The sequence below is a fragment of the Perca fluviatilis genome, chromosome 2 (genome assembly GCF_010015445.1).
Source record: "Perca fluviatilis chromosome 2, GENO_Pfluv_1.0, whole genome shotgun sequence".
NCBI lineage: Eukaryota > Metazoa > Chordata > Actinopteri > Perciformes > Percidae > Perca > Perca fluviatilis.
The window spans coordinates 30,649,653-30,672,567 of record NC_053113.1 but is presented as its reverse complement, the minus strand read 5'-3'; the positions used below and the strand labels follow the sequence as shown (position 1 = coordinate 30,672,567).

Sequence of the window (22,915 nt, the reverse complement as noted above, 5' to 3'; positions counted from 1 at the left end):
GTCCAGCTGGACATCTTTTGTCATTAAGATCTGCATGATTGGATTTATTGCTTTTATCCTGAAATGTATCTTCCGGTACTGGTGTGATGAGTCTTGTGGTTGCAAATCAGATCCGCCTGTTTTGATCTGTGCTTTGCCGTCTTTGTTCTATTTCAAATACAATTTATTCCTTGGCACACAGACTCATGAATACACATACAGCATCGCAGGCACACACAAGCACAGACCAGCAAGCACACAAACATGTGCATAATTGCTTGTGGCTTACAGTAAATGGAAATTTACTCAGAAAATGATAGTAGTTTTTATTGAGCTTGGAAATTGCTTTTAATCTGTTTTGATGTCATGTTTTTATTAGCCATGCAGTCTGTCCTATCATGTTCCATCTCTCCTCCAGAGTGGCAGAGGAGCTTGGAAGCCCAGGCAGTAATTGGACTCTGGGGAGCAGGATCATCACCTCTGTGTGCATACAGCACATGTTTCTGTTTATCTGCAAGCGTGTGGAGAGTAGGTGTCCTATGACTTAAATAGAGTTGATGTATGATGCTCTGCATCTCTAATGAATTATTTCCTTTTATTGCCTCATCGAGCCTTGCATCTAATGTCCTTGTTCATACCAGCCTGTTGATGTGTGATGAAGTTCCCAGAATAGGAGGGTGACTTTATTGTTGGAAAGCTTGTATCTAGTGTGTCTTGTGTCACGACCTGCAGTAGTCATTACTTTATTTGGGTCAATGGACAAAAGAAATGGACAAAAGAGTCCTACCAGTGTCTTCTCTCATCCACAGTCTGTCTAACTCTCTGTGTGTCTAACTGTCTGTCTGTCTGTCTGTCTGTCTGACTGTCTGTCATGCAGTGGTGAAAACTAAGTATGCAGTACTGTACTTAAGTAGAAGGTATTTGCACTTTACTTGAGTATTTTTATGTTACCACTCCTACATTTCAGGCACTGCATTTATTTCAGAGCTGTAGCTGCTTGTTACGTTTCAGATTAGAATTTTGAAACATTAAAACATATAATAAGTATGTGAAATGCAATGCCTTGTTAAATATTAAACCTGTGGTTCCCAATCTTTTAAAGCGGGGGTTCCTTGTCACGGTTCAGATGTCTATGAGTTGTTGTCAGTTCCACCAAAGAGACATTTCCTTTTTTAACGTCTCAGAGAGTTTCATTTAACTTTTCTAGGCCCAAAGAGGTCAAATTGTCCAATATAAAAAATAAAAAAAGCAAAGATCAGAAGAAACGTCCAAAGAATTAATACAAATGTGTGTACCTGGACTTAGTTTATTCTTCTTTTCTACTCTATTAATCATCTATCGACCCTTTACATTCATCTAGTGTCTCAGGAGGGAGGACCCTAGGGTGAGAACCACTGTATTTTAATACTTGTCTAACTGTGTATAACATGTTTAAAAAAAACGCTCCAACAGGAAAAACACTTCTTATACACTGATGCACCAGTATTATCAGTATTAATTTATTGTAATATATATTAATATATTAGCTTTATGGGCCAGATTACTTCTTCCACACTGCTGTTGAGGGATCCCTCCTCTGTTGCCCCTCTTTGGTGTCTTTCTTTTTTCTGAGTAAATCTGTTTTCCTTATCCAAATCGAGGTTCTCAAGACAAATGTTGAAGGCTACATATTGTAAAGCCCCCCCAAGACAAATGGAGGGAGATGTTGCGATTTTGGGCTATAAAAATAAGGAGAATTAACATGACATGAAATTAAATGAAATGCATAAAGAAAAGTCATTCCTCACTTCGAAATCTTCTCAAGTGCTATGGTGAACTTGTCTGACAAAACCATCTGCTAGACCTGTTCTCAACAAGTGGATGAGTGGACTGGGGAGGGTAACACACACACACACACACACACACGTACACCCAAACACAAACGCCTAAAACAAACACAAATACATATAAAACTACGTTTGTAGAAGGGCACTCGGATAGCACACACTTCAGCCAAGGCATGCCTCACAATGTTAATGCGGTATGAATTTTCCCAGTGGGGAACTCATTTTTTTCAATTATTCTAAAACCACATGAATGCAGCACAAATGCCCTATCTTGCAATGTTAACAAAAAGTGAAAAATAATTTGTATATCCGCCCCATGATTCAGATCTGCTCCAAAATTGAATGCACTCTTCCTTGGCCCATGCTACACCCACCAAATTAAGTAAACAATCAGGCCAGTAGTTTTCAATAATTGTGCTGACAGACAAACAAACCAACAAACTAACAAATACACCAAACTAAAACCTTAACCTTCTTGGTGGAGGCAATGTGCAACATACATAAAACACATTCACACATGTATATGCAATTCAGCACTCATGCAACTCAGTGGCTGTCAGAAAGAACAAAGCATTGTTTGAAATGAGGTATCCCCTGATAAGATATAATCTTCCATCTACTGTTGGGTGCTAAAATTTATGTTTTGTGCCTGCGTGCCTTTTAGGCCAGTAATAATTGCTGTATTCAACAGAACACATGCATAAAATATATTTATCTAGCCAGGTTTCCATCAGATAGCTGTGTAGTTAACAATTAATGTTCAGTATTTGATGAAGATGTAATGCTTTGGTGTATTTCCCCCCCTATGAGACACAGTGAATCAGACTATGCAGATAAGAAGTGTGTGAACAGCGCATGTAAAAGACCTACACAACTGTGGGTTGTGCATTTAGGGTTTTTCCATTGTTCCACTGACATCCCTTACAAGAGTAAAAGGGCCAGTTATATTCATACTTACTCCATCTTCTTCTTTACACATACCCTTTTTTATTTTTTATCACACCACATCCTCTCCCCCTGTAGCTCTCCATTTGTGTATTTGCATCTGTGCGTCTGCATGTGAGTCAGCTTCATCCTCAGCACCTGGGACATTACCTTTCATATCCACAGGGAAAGCTGCATCGCTGACACTGTGAGTGCTCTTGCATTTGTTCAATTAATTTGACTGTGATTTATTTAAACTGTACAATTATGTTTTTTGTTTTACATTGAAAGAAAACGTTTTAGTATTTGATTGAATTGTGAAAACAGACTGTGTATTATGGAAAATATTCATGTTTTATTTGTCATGGTCATTTTTTGGGTTTCTTTTATATTTGTATTTGTTTTTTCTTTCTTTTAAACTTGAGAATGGCAACAGCAAAAACTTGAGAATTATGTCATTTGAAATTGTTGACAGATAACTGAGCATGCACACCTGTTGCTGATGTTTTCTTATCTTCTTTTGTCATGATTTACTATTTTTATAAGGCATTTGCGGTACACTCAGCTGTTTCTGCACGAAATAACAGAAAAGAATATCTATATATCTAATATCTCCAATATCTCTAGTGGCTCATCAGGTTTGTCGATCAGGGCTTCGAGCCAGAATCTTTGCGGGTGTTTGAGAGAGGAGAAGGAGGTCAACATGGGCTCCAGCTCTTCCTCCTATGCCCCTAAAACCATTTACCTGGATGTGGATGGGAAAGTGCAAAAGGTGTGTCTAATTCCAGTGAAAAGGCTTTATTTCTGTTTTTTTTTTTTATTCTGTTCAGTCTTCCCTGTTTGTTACAAATACAATGTGACTAAAAACATTTTCTGCTGTGTGAAATGAGCTGGTTTGACTATAAAGTTTATAAAAGTTTATAAAAGTCTATAAAGTTTATAAAAGTCTATAATATATATATATATATATATAAACTTTATACTTTAATACTTTTAAACTTATAAACTTTATAGTCTATGTCTTTGTAGTCTAAACTTTATAGTATATATATATACTTTATCATGTTGTATTTTTGCTGTTTATATACTGTAAATAGGATTGGTAATAAATGCAAACAAATATAGATTTAATATGACCCAAAAATATAGATATAGATCTGTAGTTAAATAAATCAATCAATTAATGGAAAATACTTGAATTAATGTTGTATGGATTTTTTTGGCAATACATTCCAAAGTATGTTTAAATGCATGCAGTTGGGACTCATCTACAGTTACATTTTTATTTATTTATTTAATTTTACATTAAGACATTGAGAATTGAATAATGGGTATTATAATAATTATAAAACCAACTTTAAACAACACCTGTTGTTAACAGCTTACACACACCAGCATTAATTTCTGCTGCCTTACACTTCTGTTGTGTATGAATGAAAATATGGATTTACATTCTTTCCTTTTGCTTCATTTTATAGAATCAGCAATTAAGCCAATAAACAGTGGTGAAAAAAAAAATAGAATGCTAAATAAAGTGTAGCACTGATTTATTTCAGAGTTTTAGTCATAACGGCAATCATTCAAACAGTCGTGGCAAATGGTGTAAGCCTTGGGTTTCATGTTTCTGCGTTCCAAACATGCTGCCAGATAAATGAAACACTTGTTGATCTGGTGATGCAGAGTGCTTCAAGTAGAGAGCTGGCGATGACACATGTCTGTTCAAGAGCCCCGAGCCCACAGCCTGAGGCTGAATGTTTGTCTGCTACACCTGCTCCCTTCAAGATGTGAGATCACAGTTTTTGCACGCAGTTTACTCTTTGTTATCAACCTTCCACAGACAGATTTTGTAATCTCTATGCATGTACTGTACTAAGTTTTATAAACCGGGCTGGTTACATGACAGGCATGGATACTGTTGCTATCTCCAACAGCTCCATGAACACTAACACTCCAGCTGTCCTTTTCTTTCTCTCATTGGTCTCTCTGCTGACTTGACCTTAGTCAACCATAAAACGAGCCAACCCTCTATGTTCCCATATGTAAAACAAAACACATGAAATGCGACAACCCTTCCACCCTGTCAGAATACTGAGGCCTTATATACAAACCACAGCAGCTGTCTGTGTGCAGGTGTGCCTTGGGAAACCATGTAGACACAGATTGCACTGTGTTGGATTTGTGGGCCACAGAAGAGGGTATCTCCTAAACATGTTACCACTACTATGTTCAACCAATGTATATAGTAGTGGTCTTCTGCCATCATTTCCGTCATATGAATTTATACAAAATGTGTTTACCTCACAGGTGGTGTTCAGTCGGCACTGCAGCCCCTGTGACATCAAGGAGCTTCTGTGTTCCTCATCTCACATTCCCAGGTTTGTTGTTTTGTTTTCTCACTGTTATCTCAATTATTTTTTTTCACATGTAGATCACTGTTTTTTGGCACGGGCGAAGCGGGCAGCCGCTTCATGACACATGGGGGGCGGAACGAGCACTTAAAACAAAACAAAATCCTCTGCACCGCAAAGAGGTTTTCTATTATCTATCATTTCACTGGGGAATTGGCAAATTGTCGCACCCTGCAGCTGCAGGCGTCCCTGCTTGCTGAGAAGGCCATGCACAGAAGCTGTGTGTGAAGGGGAGGGGGGTGAGGGGGACAGTGCACCTCTGGGTCTCCCAAATGGAATGGACAAGGGGGGGAATGGAGGATCCACTGTATAGAGCAATACTCTAATGGAATTAGTAGGCTAAAGTCAGTCACACCTCGACTTTCTTCGAAATAACACACATTTCAATCATAATATTATAAATATAGGCCTGTAGTTCCTGCACATTTTTGTTTGTCTGAATTGTGTGAAATGGCTAATAAAAATAGGTAATACAAAACGATTATGTGGTCACCAAGGTGAATTGGTTTAGTCTTGACTTCTGGTCGTGAGTGAGTGTTGGGGGGGATGGGAAATCTGTTGATTGTCAAGTGCCAAATAAACACAGAGACGAACAGGAAAAGGTCAAAGCCATCAGGTGCCCAATTTAGAGCGGCGCTCGAAGGGGGTCTCGCCCAGGGTGTAATTCAATGTAGAACTGCCACTGACATCACTCCCTATGTGGCTGACATCACTCCCCATCTGGCTCTCTGGGTGTGCTTGAAAATGGCCCTAAAACCTCAGAACTATCACAAAGCAGCATAAAGCAGCAAAGAACACGAGCATGTGCATGCAATAGGCAGACAGACACACTGCATTAGCCATACACATCAAGGCAGACAGCGATAAATGATAGATGCAATATGGAGTCGCTGTCTGTCTTCAGTTCTGTTTTGCTTTTATTGAAGAAAATAAATACATACATGCATTTTTCATCCATTTGGCCCTCTTTCTCTTTCATTCAGCAAGCCAAAGTCTTTACTGACTTAACTTTGTAACATACTGTAGGAAAAAATACAGTCTAGGTCAAATGTACATAGTTTTGTGTAAAGCACAAAAAAAAAACTTATTTCTGTGTATACGCAATGTATGGATCATTTCTGTTTAACCCGAACGCTATTTAACAGTCTCCCTGGGCAAAAAATGTCCACATTTTCTAAATACTTAGTAGAAATAGTGTAAAATATTAAGGAGAGTGAATAAAACTCGCTGTATATCTACTTACTTTTCCTCTCACTGCAGGAACACTGCCATCATGATGGTGGACCCAGAAGGAGCCTTGGTCTCCATAGATCCAACCATGCCCACCAACTCTCCAAAGTAACATACCAGCATTATCATATTGTTTTTGTATAGAAATTCCATTTTAACATTTTACTAATGTCATGCTTTTTCAAAATGTATTTTCATTTTTACCAAAACTCTAAAAATCAAGGTCAAGATTTAAAGATTTTTTTTACCTTGGAAACAGTAGCTAACAAAACAATCTCACCATAGGGTTCTTTCAGTAGCTGCTACAGAGTTACAGCTTCTTCAACGGCTACTTAATGAACGTTGTGGTCAGATTGCTCTGTCAATATTTGGAAAAAAGAACAATATGAAGAAATTGTTAGGCATAATAACTGCTCCGCTGATTTTTTTCACAGCTTTCTGTACAAAGTTGTTCCTCTGTCTACTGGTCAACTTGGAGGTAAGCTGTCAGCAACAGCTTTATTTCCCTTTCACTCTAACACACACACACACATACACACACATTCATGCATCAACAATAACACATCTACTGTGAAAGTAACAATGAGCTTGAAAATACCAAAGCTGATCATGATGATTTATCAGGAGTGCATTTATGTCTGCAGAGAAGGAGGACATGTTTCAGAATGTGTTGTCCCAGGTGGCTGATCAGTTCAGCAGGTAAATGCCTCAGTTGTTTATATTATGTCATGGCTGAAGCCTGCCCTCTTTCACACACCCCCCCTTCACCCACCCCCTTGCCCCCACAAACACACCCCCACCCACTGACACATAACTCACATACATACCTGACACTAGGTACTTATGGTAATACGAGCTTCAACCCGTAGAGGCAAGTTAAATCAGTTCTTTCACCTTTGTCATTTATTTTGTAGGCCCCATTCCAGATTTTCTTTTTCATTATGACCAATGGACCATGTGAAGTATGTTTCAGTCTCTTATCTTTTTCTATTTTTTCCTCTCACAGAGCCTTTCGCATCAACGAGTTGAAGACTGAGGTCACAAACAGGCTAGCAATGCTGGAGAAGAGAGTGGAATGTAAGTGGTACATTTTATAGTAGGTAGTTTAAAGAAAAGAGTCTCCCAGAAAATCCTTTTCCAATACAATACAACCTGAGATGTAAATAAAACATGAAATGCAGCTAAACTGCGCTGAAGCCAAACTGTGATACCTCTTGTCATCTTGCTTCAGTGGAGGGCTTGAAGGTGGTGGAGATTGAGAAATGTAAAAATGATCTGAAAAAGCTACGAGATGAGATGACTTCAAGAGGTGGTGGCAGGTTAGACATTAGACCATCTTACTCACAGATGTCAACAGAAACACAATCGTGTTAAATTAATTTGAAATAAACTTTTTTGGGATGTCGTTCCTTTTCAATTCAGAGTAAACTGTCCATGCAAATACAACTTTGACGACGGGAAGAAGGTAACTCCTAGACGAGATGTCCCCAATTACCCAAAGGTGTGTCCACTGGGACTATTACTTGCATTACTTTTGGACAAAGCTAACTTCATGAATCTCTACAGCCTCTTTTGAAGTTCTGATGGCCTTGTTTATTTGGCATATACAGTACACACTGTCTCAGGAGACTGTCGAGGCACTCAAGAAGCCAACATTCGATGTCTGGCACTGGGAACATAACGAGGTTTGTTGGCATTGCTGCTCCAGAACTCAATAGGCCATTTCCTTTCTATGTTATCCACGTGTCTGAGGTCTAAATGTTTTTTCTCTTCCTTTGTGACTACAGATGCTAAGTTGTTTGGAGTATATGTACCATGACTTGGGACTGGTGAAGGAATTCAACATGAACCCCATCACACTCAAACGCTGGCTGGTATAGTTAGAGCAATAAAGGGCATTACAAAACTGTTTTCAAATGGTGCAAGGCTGGAAATACTTTTGGTTTAAGAGTTTGCAGTCAGTCGCTGAATGAATAATTCTCTTCTAGTTGGCGATTCAGGAGAACTACCGTAGCAACCCTTTCCACAACTTTCGCCACTGCTTCTGCGTTAGTCAGATGATGTATGGCATGATTCACCTCTGCAACCTACAGGTATGGTCCGTGTGTGTGTGTGTGTGTGTGTGTGTGTGTGTGTGTGTGTGTGTGTGTGTGTGTGTGTGTGTGTGTGTGTGTGTGTGTGTGTGTGTGTGTGTGTGTGTGTGTGTTCGTGTGTCTGTGTGTTCCTGATAAGGTTAAGTTCTGAACAATTAAACATTTCAAGTCGTTTTTTCGTTTGAAATACCGACCAAGACTGGCCATTTTTTGGACAATTTGTAATAATTTATACTTAAACACTTATATACTTATACATTTATACTGTTGTGCAGGAGAAGCTGACTCTCACAGATATGGGCATTCTAATGACAGCTGCAGTGTGTCATGACCTGGACCACCCTGGCTACAACAACACGTAAGACTCCCTATTCTGTCTGTAGGTGTGTTGAAAGATGTAGCACTGCAGATGCCCGTTGACCCCAGTATGTTTTGACATCCTCTGCACAACACTTTTGTCAATGAACTGTGAAACTAGTTAAGCATGGAGAGAGTTCAGGTATGTAAACACACTGATTCCGATTATCATGTTGTTTCTGGTTGGCGTTTTGGGCGGGCATGGACCTATCTTTTCAGGGACGCTTCATGGGAATATACTATCAATTCATCCATTCACCCATGTCATCCATCTACCAGGTACCAAATCAATGCCCACACAGAGCTGGCAGTGCGCTACAACGACATATCTCCGCTGGAGAACCATCACTGTGCTGTGGCCTTCCAGATCCTTTCTCTTCCTGAGTGCAATATTTTTGCAAATGTGGATCCTGAGGCCTTCAAACAGATCCGTCAGGTGAGATGCACATGTAAAACCCTCACTATTCATGACGAGCATGCTAAGTTTTATCTTAATCCGGCACAGTCTTGTAACATATTGACATATACAGTACATTATTGATTAATTCTTCATCTGAAGACTATTTTGATTTGTAAATGTGAGCAATTGTCATGCAACTATCTTCTAGCAGATTTTTGGTTTTGTTCTTATATTTCCAGACAATTATCACCCTCATTCTGGCCACCGACATGGCCAGACACGGGGAGATACTAGACTCCTTTAAGCAAAAAGTGGACAACTTTGATTTCACCAACGAAGAGCATGTGACATGTGTATGTATACATTATGCCTTATAAGATCATGTTGCAGCTCCACCTGACATCAGCTGTTTACCGTACTGCACATGCAACACATGACCTCAACACAAGCAGGCCTTTATCTGTTGAGTGTGCTGTGATCAGCAGAGGCCAAATGGATTGTATTAGTGTAATTGGGAATGTTGTCACAGAAATACCGTAGATGCTGTATGTGTGCTGATGATGAAAAGGCTTCTTTATCCTGTGTTTTTGTATGTGCTGCATGTATGTTTGTGTACCTGTGCGTGTGTCTTCAGCTGAAGATGGTTTTAATCAAGTGCTGTGACATTTCCAACGAAGTGAGGCCAACTGAGGTAGCTGAGCCATGGGTGGACTGCCTACTGGAGGAGTACTTCATGCAGGTGACCTCAACTGGAGCTTTATGTAACATAACTCTTGGAAATCCATTATCAAAATCCATCAGGTCAACTCAAGATGTAGAAAAAAATGTGTACATTGTAAGCAATAGCTAAATGACAATATTCCCACGGATGTGCTTCCCAGAGTGACAGGGAGAAGTCTGAGGGTCTCCCTGTGGCTCCCTTCATGGACAGAGATAAAGTCACCAAACCCACTGCTCAGATTGGATTCATCAAGTTTGTCCTCATCCCAATGTTTGAGACTGTCATGAAGGTAGGATCATGTGTTTGTACAGATGTGTTCCTTTACAAACACACTCGCTGATTAGCAAGTTTTGCTCTCACTGTGGTGTCCAACAGCTTTTCCCTCAGATTGAGGAGATCATGGTTCAACCTTTAAGAGACTCTCGTGACCACTATGAGGAGCTGAAACAGATTGATGATGCCATGACAGAGGTAGAACCTATTCTATGTTATTCTATTCCATTCCATTCATCTATCTATCTATCTATCTATCTATCTATCTATCTATCTATCTATCTATCTATCTATCTATCTATCTATCTATCTGTCTATCTATCTTTGTAACATACATCAAAATGTAGGTGGTGAGTAGCAAAGCTAGAGTCTGTGATGGAGATGTGATATGAGCCAGATTGCTAAAACATACACATACAAACACACATAGACACACACATGCTATTCCAATGCATACACTTTCTCTGACCTCCTCTTATTTACCTGCCGTCTACTCTGGCTATTACATTTAATTGTCTGGATATTGTAAGTCTGTAGTGAGAGTTGAAATATCAGTGTTTCTGTTAGTAAGAGATGTTTCACAATGTGAAAAAATTGAAAGGAAAAAAATATTATTCAAAGGAATAGTTTGATATTTTGGGAAATATGCTTATTTAATACACTTAGTGTAATATTTCTTGCCTCTCTATACTTTCTTGGCTCTTGGCTCCAGTTACAGGCAAGTCAATTTTATTTATATAGCCCACAATTACAAATCACAAATTCTGTGGAGCATACGACGCCCTCTACCTTTAGCCTCGAGGCAACCAGCAGAGACTCCAGAAAGTTACTGGTCCCAGCCAAGAAATAACTGCCAGAAAGCAAATGAATACGGAGCACCTAGGTGGGGATGGGGAGAAACAAAATAGAAGGGTGAAAAAAAAAGATAAATACTTTTGCATTCTCCCGAGAAACTTTTGCGTTCCTTCAAAACTTTTTCAAGTTGGGATAAAAAAAACACTGTGGCCCCCCCCCCCCCCCAGCGCGGAGGTTTCTATTTTATGAACCTCTCCCACGGGTGGGTGTGTTCCATTGTTGTGGTTGTTTCCATGGTGCCAAACTGACCTAGAAGTACATTGACTTTTTTTCTTCTTTGTTTTCCCCAAACTGAAAAAGTTTTTCAGGAGAACACAAAAGTACAGTATATCTACTTCTTTCTCCCCCATGTTCGAGGGGCTCCATCAATGAGCGTATTTCCGAAAATGAACATTTTTGGCTCCATAAACAATGTCAGGAATAATTATTTGAATAAAATACTTACTTTTTGGTTCTAGCAAAATTAGAGCAATATCAGAATATTAAGTTTAGTTATTGTGATATTTTTATGGCAACAATCATATATTGAACATGTCATATTGTGACCTCAGGGGATGCAGAGAACAATGTTGGAATGGAATAGGAATGGTTTGAGCCTGCACACACAAGCAGCGATCACAGGCAAAACCTTTCTAAATTAAATTTGGTTTGTAGTACACTGCCAGTCTAGCCTTGAAGGTACTCACAGTCATCAAAGTGTAAGGGTCTAAAAAAAATGGCAATAATACAGGTTTCCTGCTGTGGGAAGGAGGCACGTAGAAAACAAATCCAAGTCAATCAACACAGTGTCATTTAAGCTTCTCACCTGGAGCTACCAAACACTCAATTGTCAGTTATGAAATTTGTGTCACATGAGGTTTCGCGCACACACACGCACACACACACACACACACAACACACACACACACACACACACACACAAACCCCTTGCTAACATAAAGGTGTGTCTTTTGTTCAATGAGGCACAGAAGAAAAAAACTGAAAATATGTCATTAGGCGGGAAGAAGAAGTAAGCTCTGCAGTGAGTGAGTGCAATGGTATCTGTGTAAGTAAAAGCAACTGACTCCTTGGTTTTACTTTAGTGTTAGTGTCATGAGTGCGCTCTGTCCCTGCCTCTCTCTGGCCTCTCTGCACAGCAACTCTCCTCTGTACTGAACTCTATCTACAAAAGCCACACCTTTAGGAATGTGCAGCACTTTCATCACTTTGGATTCGCCTTTTAAACTTGCACCAAGGAGTTTATATTAATTTACTCACAAAAAGGAAAACCAAGGGGGTAATCCCATTTAGTCGGCTCAAGCTAAATTGGTTCAGCATGAGAAATTATTGGCAAGTGCGAGGGTCATGGCTGTATAGAAGTTAAACTGCCGACAAAGAAAAAAGAAACATAAGCATATTTTTGATTATTTTTGATTCCTGTAATGTCATCACAGAATACGTCTCCATACATTTTGCTGTTGTCACAGCTGAAAACAAAGTGGTGAAGTTGTTGCTCATTTGTTTTCCTCTTAAACACCATGTGAGTACGTTCTGACTTTCCACACAGGGAGGCCAGTTCTCACTCACAGCTCTCTAAAGGCGCTTACCCACTGCTAGAACCAGCTCTACGCTACTGGGCTCGACTCAACTCGACTCGTCCACGGTGCCCCGTCTGCCATTTTCCATTGCAGATTTAGTACCGCCTCATGCCTGAGGTGAGCGTGGCTGGTCGTCATAGCGAAAAAAGAAAAAAAAAACACTGGCTACTATTTAAAAATGGCGGGTTTGTTCAGGACACCCTCGTCTGTCACTAGCAATGATGACGAAGTGATTAGTGACGATTCTCTCTGACCAATCAGTAGTCTGCAGGTTTTCACATCACCTTTTGGTATCGGCTCAGCTCGCTTGGAACCTCTACGGAGGTGATACTAAAAAAAGTACCTGTTAGATACCAGGGACTTTTTTTTCCGTAACGGAGAGTCGAGGCGAGTCGAGCAGGTACCATATAATGGAAAAACGCCATAAGGCAAGTTCAGTCCAATAGCCTTCATCTGTGGTGGACGATGACCAACCAAACTTTTGGTGGTCAAGCATGGTTTGTGCTGATAGGCACAGCTCTCTTGTTTTTAAACCTAGTTTTAGTTTCAGCTTTCCTCCTTAACACCCTGCTGTTTGTCTCTACCTAATCTAAGCTCTTTTTTTGATTGCAGGGGTCTTCTTTTGTAATTACACTCAGGAAAGACTTTAAAACATGCGAGTGATGCCTCGGTGAAGACATTCGGCTGTGTTGGCGGATGGATCAGGATCAGAAGGGAGAGAAAAGAGACTGCTTGGCTACATACTGAACTAAAATTAGGCGTCAAGGTGGAATCTTGACCTTTGACTTAGACTTTTGCACTGGATGTAACAGAGAGGGACCTGCTGACCTCTTTCTATAGTATGGTGTTTATGTTGTTCTTTCTACTTACATTTTTTATTTCATTTTATTTATTTATTTTATTTCATTTCAATAGTGAAGGACACATTTCTTCAAAAACAAAGCTACAGTATTTTAAGATTAATAACCATTCATTTAAAAAATATATACATATGATGATGGCTGCAGAATAGTATTTTCCAAATTTTTTCCACACAATTGTTACTTTTTTTCCAAATTGTTTTTAGTAGAAGAATGAAATGCACCAAAGCTGAATGTTTTAACCTCACTTTAGCAATCCTTTTTTGATTTTGATTGATTGATCTGGTGCACCTTATTAAACCATCATACATCTTTATTATCTTACCTTCAACACTTTTCAATCAAATAAAGCCACATACAGTAATGGCACATGTCCAAGGTGTTACACAATGTGTCCTAAAAAAGGACTCGCCACTGTGAGTCCTTCTATATAAAGGTAAGACAACACACATTTCCTAACGGAGTGTCTTCAGTGTTTAAAGTCAGTCACTTTATCTAATAGAACAGATTTAAAAACAACAAATGTTAACCAAGGTTTGTTAGAGGAAAAGTTTACAGTAAAATACACTTTTTAAATAATAATAAATAATTTAAATAAGCATGATATGAACTTTACAATGATCACACATAGTGACGCAAGTTGTCTTTGAGTTGAAGCAATGGTAAAGTGAAAAAATGACCTGCTGACTGAGCACTTCAAAAAGGGAAAATATCTGTTAAAATGCTGTAATTATTACACAACTAATGGACATAAATGAACCCCTCATTTGTGCTTTTTATATCTCTCAGGTAACTTGTTACATATCACTTTGGATAAAATTTAATTTCCTTCCTGACCTTGGAAATAGTAGTTTGACAAAATAATCTCAACTAACTCTCTCTGGAGCTTTCAGTCGTATCACACAATCTTCATCACCAGATGGCTTAGTTGTAATGGGGATGTATCTGTTGTATCAGTTAATAACTTCAATTGACTTATTTCTGTTGTTTCACATCCTCACTCACTTCCTCTCCCTTTTGACATAGGACTGGTGCTTTATACGACCCTACCTGTAACAATGCATGAGCTATACATACTTTATTGCCCCATTTTAGATTTAAGGGCTAGAAACGTGTTGAAATATGACTAGTTATCCAGTTCTGTACCACCCAAAGGTGCCACTTATCTCAGCCTGCTCCACGCCTCTCTCTCTCTCTCTCTCTCTCTCTCTCTCTCTCTCTCTCTCTCTCTCTCTCTCTCTCTCTCTCTCTCTCTCTCTCCACAGCTTCCCTTTGAGCCATATCAGACCTGGGTGGTTTTCCTCCAGCTACTCCACAGTGTTTTTATTACTGTGTTTTATTTGGCAACATGTTGCCAATAACTCTAGAGCAATTATTTCCTTACCTGTTGGCCTCACCTCACACACACTGAAAACCACCTGCATATCTCTGATGAAATCATATTAATAACACAACGTAGCACACAATATGAATCACCAAAGACTTTATTTGTTTGTGCATGTCAAAATTAGGTAGGATAATTAATTAAACTTAAATTTTACCCCTCTAGTCTGTAGCTTAATTTGATTAATATCACTTTTTATTCACATGTTGATGGTCTATGTTGAATTAACATGACATGATGTTTGTGTGCGTACATCTGCAATACATGTAAGTTGACGATTTAAAAGCAATAAAAAGAAAAAACTGTAGACCACATGTTTGTGTTGCAGTTGAGATGTGAGTAAACACATTTGAGTGTGAGCGTTTGAATGAGTGTAATTATGCATCGCCTTCTTCACATAGCATGACAGAGTGCATTAACATTCACATTCATTCATGCAGGAATGCTCTGATTAAACAACATGCTGTCTTATCATGAAAAGAAAACTGCACAGCGTATGCTGCATGGAGTTTCTTTGTGACAAGTTGAGACAATGTGCATTACTTTTATTATATTTTAGTGTCTCTATCAGGGTTCTTGCACTATTTTTCAAGTCAAATTTAATGCTTTTTAAGAATTTTTTAAGGCCACCACAAATATAGTTTAAGACCTAAAAATGTTGGAAAAAATATTTGATAGGAAAGACAATTTATTGAGTCATTCATAAGATTATTTACTAACTTAATAGCTTAATAATGTCTTTATAGCATCCTCAAAAACAAAAATTATATAAGTAGATTGGAAAAGGCAATCTGATTGGTCAAGAAGACATGTAGAACGTGCTCAAATCAGCATGACCACCAATACGGCTGTGATGACAGCACACCAGGCTCATCACTTAAAATGTTACTTCGCCATTTCCATGTCAACATCACAGAGTTAAATCAAAAACTCTTTTAGAAACATTTGTATTCATGAAAACAAATCAGGAACTACAGTGGAACACACAGAAACTCTCCAACATATTTACATAAAGTGATTTGTTTTAAACAACTCACGCTCTGAAGTTAACTGTTACCGGAAATGTTTGGATCACATCAGCTGTGCCGCTGACAGGATGCTATGTTACAAATAGCTATACATGTCCGTCAATGGAAAAAAGATAATTCTGCAGATATCTCAGTTACACCACCGTGGGATAGCAAAGCAGTTTTGTGTAAATATGTGGGCTATTTATTTGGTTTGGAAAATCCCACGATCTCTACAAAGCTAACTTTTATTTTGTTGGTAATGTTAAACGTTGTATAATCGTGTCGGCTTAACATGTGAAGAATCTACAATACCTCTGTCTGAAATTTTTGTTCCGCTTCGTTGAAATAATGCAGGCATTAGCTGCCGCTAGCTAGCTAACGTAACATTTAACTCCTGAAAATGCTGCAAGGCTTCATCTCTAAAAGACTACAAATCAGTCCTTCCAGAAAAAAGAGTTTTTTTGTGATTGTTGCAGGCAAAAATCCTTGATTATGTGGCACGTTTTCTTAAAAAATGCGATGGAATATGCGGGATATTTATGCGATGAAATTGCGGGAACTTGCAAAAACTGCGGTTTGATGAAAAAGAGAAAAAAAAGTGATTCCCCCAACACCCTGCTTTTCGATGCTGTTCACGTCGCATAATTACGTCACTTCATAACGTTCCCATGGCAACAGGGGAAAAGGGCTGCTCTTGTGTGAAGTAAACGCAACATTTTTCAACTTTCTGTTAAGATATACAGTATGTGACTTTTTTGCAACGAAAATGCTGGGATTATGAAATCATGCAAGCCCCGCATATTTTGCGCGGAAATCGGCAATTTATGCGGCGAAAGTGCGGCATATTTGAAAAAATGCGGCCCCCGCATAAATATGCGGACTTTGGCTGATTATGCATTGAATTATGCGATCGCATAATCGCGTTTTTCTGGAGGGATTGACTAATGGCTACGAAGGAGAGGTAACCAAAGACACATTAGGTGATTTACAGTAGACCACCCACGACAAATGACCCTATCATCTTAAAAACACAGTCAGCTAATTTAAAACCTACAGCAAATTTACAGTAAATTTAAGACATTTCATGACCTTAATTTCAAGAAATTTTATTTAAGACAATTCAAGGACCCGCGGGAACCCTGGGGGAAAAGGTTTTTTTAAATGCCTAATTTAATCTGATTTTATTAGTTCAGCATGCAGATTTTCTTTTGCCCCCAACGCCCATAATATGCTCACATTTCAGTTCATCAAAAGGTGAATCACTCCCACCCAGCCCAATAAGTCATTCAGTAGACTGTTAGATGTGTCCAACACTAATAAGAATAACTGATATCTAAAACCCTTTTGTCACTCTTTTTGCCTTTAGGCTGGGTGTCACATCATGTTTAACTGCCACAATACTTCAACGGGCCTGATTGTACTGTTGACTGTTGATGCAAAAGTGAATACTGTATCTATTACAAAAGCACCTCGATGGCGGTCAAACAAGTATTTCCTTTTTCTTTCACTAGGCTTGCACAATAATTGACCTTAGTATGAAAAGGAAGGTGTGGCATTTTTGCAGTGACATTTAATCAGGGGTTTGGCACAAGATCAATGCAAATTCAGTATCACAGTAACGTAAAAGGTAGGTTTACCAAAACAAATTGAGATGAACAGCTAAACTTGACTTTTAGGGTGTAAAACATTATGCATGCATGCATCACCCGCTTCGAATGTAAGAAGGTGTATGAGTATGAGGGTATATGAGTGTGAGTATGTATGCATGTGCAAGTGAAATAGTAAATAGAACGGTCATATATGTCATTTTGGGAGTGATTAGCAATCAACCTATTCTGTTATTTAGGTAGAAGATGTGTCGAAAAAATAATGCATCATGACGTATTATCAAAATGACATTACTTGTCATTAAGGAATCATTTAGCTGATGCTTTTTTCCTTAATCAGGGATTTGCTTGCAATTTTCTGAAACTAAAAATACATAAGATTTGTTTTTTATGCATATCATTTTGGCCATGTATTTTGATGATAAGTCATCAGTCTTCATATTTTGTTGCTACTGAAGGGGCCATTTGCTACATTCACATTATACTGGCATTTCCATTGGCTAATAGGAGAAATAATGTCTGAGCACTGCAACGTAGCAATACAAACCTACTGGCAAGGATATTGTTTCTGAAAGAACAACCTGGTGCAGTCTGGGTCTTACTACAATGTCCCCTGATCAGATCCATCTGGGTCTTTTTTGATCCTACCACTTGGGGGCGACAAAGTTAGAAATGTTCAAATCCTACACAGAGTGGCTTTAATTTTCATTTCTGTCATACTCCCTTTATTTTCTTCTGGTGTCCCTGAGAGCTCTGTTCATTTATTTAGTTCAAGGTTTTCTTCAATTTCCTCACAGTGGCATTCTGTTTGTTTGATTTAATGAATGGACCAACACTGGAAATCCTTTGCAAGACGTTGCACTCTTATAAGAGGCTGTCAAAAGTTATGAGCATTGCCATTTGCACAGATGCACATTCTTTATATGAATTGTGCAGGCACCACCCACAGCCGGTTTATCAGGCAATAGGCAGGTGAGAAGACGTATCCAGTAATATTGATCAAAGTTGATGAAAGATTAATTTTGCACAGCAGCACAGTGAAGAGAGAAACATATCCACTGCTGTGTAATGAGCCTGCTTTCACTTGGCCACAGTATAGGCACAGTCATATGTCAATTTTCTCTCAACTTTCTCTCATTTGTTCTATCATTCAAACGGCATCTTGGAACAATCTCTAAAAAGCTGTTTTACATTCATGTGTGTTCTGCATAATCCTCATTTAAAGAGACATATTTACAGGTGTAGTTAAGATTTTTGGCCCTAACTAAGAAAAATGTCAAACTCTATTTCCTCCTTTCCTTCTATTTTTTCTTCTTTTTCTTACTTTCCCAGGTCAAAACGCACTGTGGAGAATTCCACCCAGCATGCGGTCTTCCAGGGGTGTGTGTGTGTGTGTGTGTGTGTGTGTGTGTGTGTGTGTGTGTGTGTGTGTGTGTGTGTGTGTGTGTGTGTGTGTGTGTGTGTGTGTGTGTGTGTGTGTGTGTGTGTGTGCTTTCCAAAATTGAAGTCTCGCAGCAGGAAGCCGTGGATTATCCATGGCCTAGTTTCATGTGAAACTGGGTAAAATACAAAACACGTGCCGTGGAATAAATTCTGACTGCACTACTACCTAGCTCTTTTATTACCTTACTGTCCATTAATCTGTTCTTCATTATGTACTTCCAGCTTTTAACAGGTCCCTAAATGAACTGAATGTCTAAACTGTAGGATTCTCTGTCAAGTCTATGTAAACACATGCGACTCTCCATTTATCTTTTGTCGGACCGCAGATTAGACTGTGGCGTTGGTCAGGGGAATGAGTCAGCCACACAGGCTTTTCTCTGCTGACCAGACAACAGCAAAGCCCAGGCCTGTTTCATATGAGCAAACACGCACGCAGACAAAGCCATGCTTGTGGGAGAGAGGCAGTTAAGTCATCAGAGATGTCCCATTCCCCTGACTCCCACATTCACAAGAATGTCCAGCTCCTTGTTTGGACTGTGAGGACACAAGCTAGATTTACTTAACACAGTTACATCCCTGACAAGAATGGGAAGAAGTCAAAGGTCAGAAGCAAAAGTCAATCCTAACTTCAAGTCCTGCATTTTTGTGTCAGGACTGCTTAGTGGCAGAGGAAATAAAAATGGTCTAAATCTCAGCTCCAGTACAAAATTGTTTTTCCTCTTCTGAAAAACCATCCGCTGTGGCAGTGACTCTGAAAATAACTGGCCCTTTATTTCAAAATCCCTCTTTTATCCTTCCTTAAAATGTCCTTGTTAATGTTTTTGGTCGAAGAATAACTCAATCCAAAAACTCACAAGTTGGTTTAACAGCTAAACTTTTTTTACAAGGTAGGAAGACCTCACACACTCAGCCACAGGGCTCTGACACACCTGCACTACATCCCGACAAAACAGGTCTTAGACTTAATGTTTCCGTGAAGTGCTATCAAGCAGAATATGATAGATAGATGATAGCAGCTCTCTGTTGCTGCTGCTGCTGCTGCCTGCAGTTAGAAGAGATACAACAAAAATATTTATTAATTTAATGATTAAATAAGGTAATGTCTCCAAACTTACCTCAATTATTACTTGTCTCCTGCTAGTTATACTACAGCACTTACTTTAAAAAAAAAGTTAAATTAAAAAATATTTTTGTTGCATCTCTTTTCGGTGTTGTAATTTGTAGACGGCCCTAAGCACTCGTCTTACAGCAGCAATAACAACAGCAGAGAGCAGAAGCAAGCAGGCAAGTGTTATTTACATAAACTTCTGGTGTACTTACAAACTTTCCAATCCATCGTTTTATGAGAGCATAACCTATTTGTACTACTTGTAGACGTTTGGTATCATTTCGGGCATTATTAGTGGGGTAACTTACGAGACACAAATGTGGGTCCATTAGCCCCTGCGCTAAGCTATTCAGCTGATAACGCTACTCTACGCTAACTCTCCCAATGTTAGACCCAGGTGAAAAAAGCTTCTGGGGGGGTGTTTGGCTCGAGGTCATGGTGCAAAGGACCCTAGGGTGAATTACTCCGAACCATCACTTTAATTCTGCTGTGGTGATGCATGTCAGAGAATGGCTGTACCTAAGCCTGTGTTTTTCCTGAAATGTTTGTTTTTGGTCAGTATTAAGCAATAAGATGAACTTTATACAGATTTTGTAATTCATGGTTGCAAAGTTCATTCATGCTTTGTCAACAAAATAGACACAAAATATCTAATATTTAATTTACTTTTTACCAAACTACAATATTTTATAATTCTCTGACAGAGGCAGTGTTGCAATTCATTATTTTATATACAGTATATATATATATATATACAGTACAGGCCAAAAGTTTGGACACACCTTCTCATTCAATGCATTTTCTTTATTTTCATGACTATTTACATTGTAGATTCTCACTGAAGGCATCAAAACTATGAATGAACACATATGGAATTATGTACTTAACAAAAAAGTGTGAAATAACTGAAAATATCTCTTATAGTTTAGATTCCTCAAAGTAGCCACCCTTTGCTTTTTTGATAGCGCTGCAAACCCTTGGTGTTCTCTCAATGAGCTTCATGAGGTAGTCACCTGAAATGGTTTTCACTTCACAGGTGTGCCTTGTCAGGGTTAATTAGTGGATTTCTTTTTCCTTATTAATGGGGTTGGGACCATCAGTTGTGTTGTGCAGAAGTCAGGTTGATACACAGCCAACAGCCCTATTGGACAACTGTTAGAATTCATGTTATGGCAAGAACCAATCAGCTAAGTAAGAGAAATGAGTGGCCATCATTACTTTAACAAATGAAGGTCAGTCAGTCCGGAAAATTGCGAAAACTTTGAATGTGTCCCCAAGTGCTGTTGCAAAAAGCATCAAGCGCTACAACGAAACTGGCTCACATGAGGACTGCCCCAGGAAAGGAAGACCAAGAGTCACCTCTGCTGCTGAGGATAAGTTCATCCGAGTCACCAGCCTCAGAAATCGCAAGTTAACAGCAGCTCAGATTAGAGACCAGATGAATGCCACACAGAGTTCTAGCAGCAGAAACAGCTCTAGAACAACTGTTAAGAGGAGACGAATCAGGCCTTCATGGTCAAGTAGCTGCTAGGAAACCACTGCTAAGGAGAGGCAACAAGCAGAAGAGATTTGTTTGGGTCAAGAAACACAAGGAATGGACATTAGACCAGTGGAAATCTGTGCTTTGGTCTGATGAGTCCAAATTTGAGATCTTTGGTTCCATCCGCCGTATCTTTGTGCAACGCAGAAAAGGTGAACGGATGGATTCTACATGCCTGGTTCCCACCATGAAGCATGGAGGAGGAGGTGTGATGGTGTGGGGGTGCTTTGCTGGTGACACTGTTGGGGATTTATTCAAAATTGAAGGCATACTGAACCAGCATGGCTACCACAGCATCCGGCAGCGACATGCCATCCCATCCGGTTTGCGTTTAGTTGGACCATCATTTATTTTTCAACAGGACAATGACCCCAAACACAAGAAGGAGAGTGATGGAGTGCTGCGCCAGATGACCTGGCCTCCACAGACCTGAACCCAATCGAGATGGTTTGGGGTGAGCTGGACCGCAGAGTGAAGGCAAAAGGGCCAACAAGTGCTAAGCATCTCTGGGAACTCCTTCAAGACTGTTGGAAAACCATTTCAGGTGACTACCTCTTGAAGCTCATCAAGAGAACGCCAAGAGTGTGCAAAGCAGTAATCAGAGCAAAGGGTGGCTACTTTGAAGAAACTAGAATATAAGACATGTTTTCAGTTATTTCACACTTTTTTGTTAAGTACATAATTCCACATGTGTTCATTCATAGTTTTGATGCCTTCAGTGAGAATCTACAATGTAAATAGTCATGAAAATAAAGGAAACTCATTGAATGAGAAGGTGTTTCAAACTTTTGGCCTGTACTATATAAGTTGTGCATACCTACAACTGAAGCTGGCTGAAAATAATCATCAAGCAACTAAATTTCATTCTCCATAAATGTGTCACAAATAATTCATTGTCAACAAATTGGTGACATTCAGGAGCTTGCTGTTCCACTTTGCACTTAAGCATGCATATTGCTTTATATGCATACTTATTTACTTTTTCGCCAAGAAATAGGAACAGATTGGAGCTCACTGATTAAAGGCTAATAATAAAAGAAGCCCACAACAGACATTGGGACATGGAAAGATATTTGTTTTTCACAAGCTGCCATGGCTGTTGGGTAACTTGTGGGATATATTTTCTTCCACTTTGACTTTATACTACAAAATATTGCAGTCACAATCCCTGTGGGTATTTCTTCATACTTTAACATTTTGCATGTGTTGAAATAGGAGCAATTATCTTATATTTACTATACAGTCTTTCTTTAGTTTAACTCTCCACACCCATTAAAAAAGGCTGCCTTAATGTTTCCCCCTCATTTACAATTTACAGCC

The 22,915-nt window shown here is 39.1% G+C and overlaps 1 protein-coding gene across 3 annotated transcripts; it reads left to right on the top strand.

Annotated features, from left to right (window-relative positions):
- Positions 1-2,865: 2,865 nt before the first annotated feature.
- Positions 2,866-15,176, top strand: pde9al (phosphodiesterase 9A like). Of its 3 annotated transcripts, none has more exons than XM_039821974.1 (20): positions 2,866-2,937; positions 3,357-3,501; positions 5,034-5,104; positions 6,398-6,475; positions 6,802-6,845; positions 7,012-7,066; positions 7,374-7,444; positions 7,599-7,686; positions 7,790-7,868; positions 7,978-8,052; positions 8,155-8,241; positions 8,356-8,460; positions 8,736-8,818; positions 9,097-9,253; positions 9,457-9,570; positions 9,852-9,956; positions 10,099-10,227; positions 10,314-10,409; positions 12,035-12,111; positions 13,256-15,176. In XM_039821974.1, exons 2-19 carry the CDS (start codon positions 3,433-3,435, stop codon positions 12,077-12,079), a joined length of 1,551 nt encoding a protein of 516 aa, XP_039677908.1. In that variant the 5' UTR covers positions 2,866-2,937; positions 3,357-3,432; the 3' UTR covers positions 12,080-12,111; positions 13,256-15,176. The 3 variants fall into 3 exon arrangements, with proteins under 3 accessions (XP_039677908.1, XP_039677895.1, XP_039677902.1); XM_039821961.1 differs by having other exon boundaries at positions 12,029-12,111; XM_039821968.1 differs by lacking the exon at positions 12,035-12,111.
- Positions 15,177-22,915: the final 7,739 nt, after the last annotated feature.

What these genes read in the sequence shown, in the direction of transcription:
- pde9al (XM_039821968.1), top strand. Translation starts at nt 3,433, where the DNA reads ATGGGCTCCAGCTCTTCCTCCTATGCCCCTAAAACCATTTACCTGGAT. An exon ending in ATGTCCCCAATTACCCAAAG is followed by an intron (nt 7,869 to 7,977) that starts GTGTGTCCACTG and finishes TGGCATATACAG; the next exon opens with TACACACTGTCTCAGGAGAC. An exon ending in CACCCTGGCTACAACAACAC is followed by an intron (nt 8,819 to 9,096) that starts GTAAGACTCCCT and finishes TCCATCTACCAG; the next exon opens with GTACCAAATCAATGCCCACA.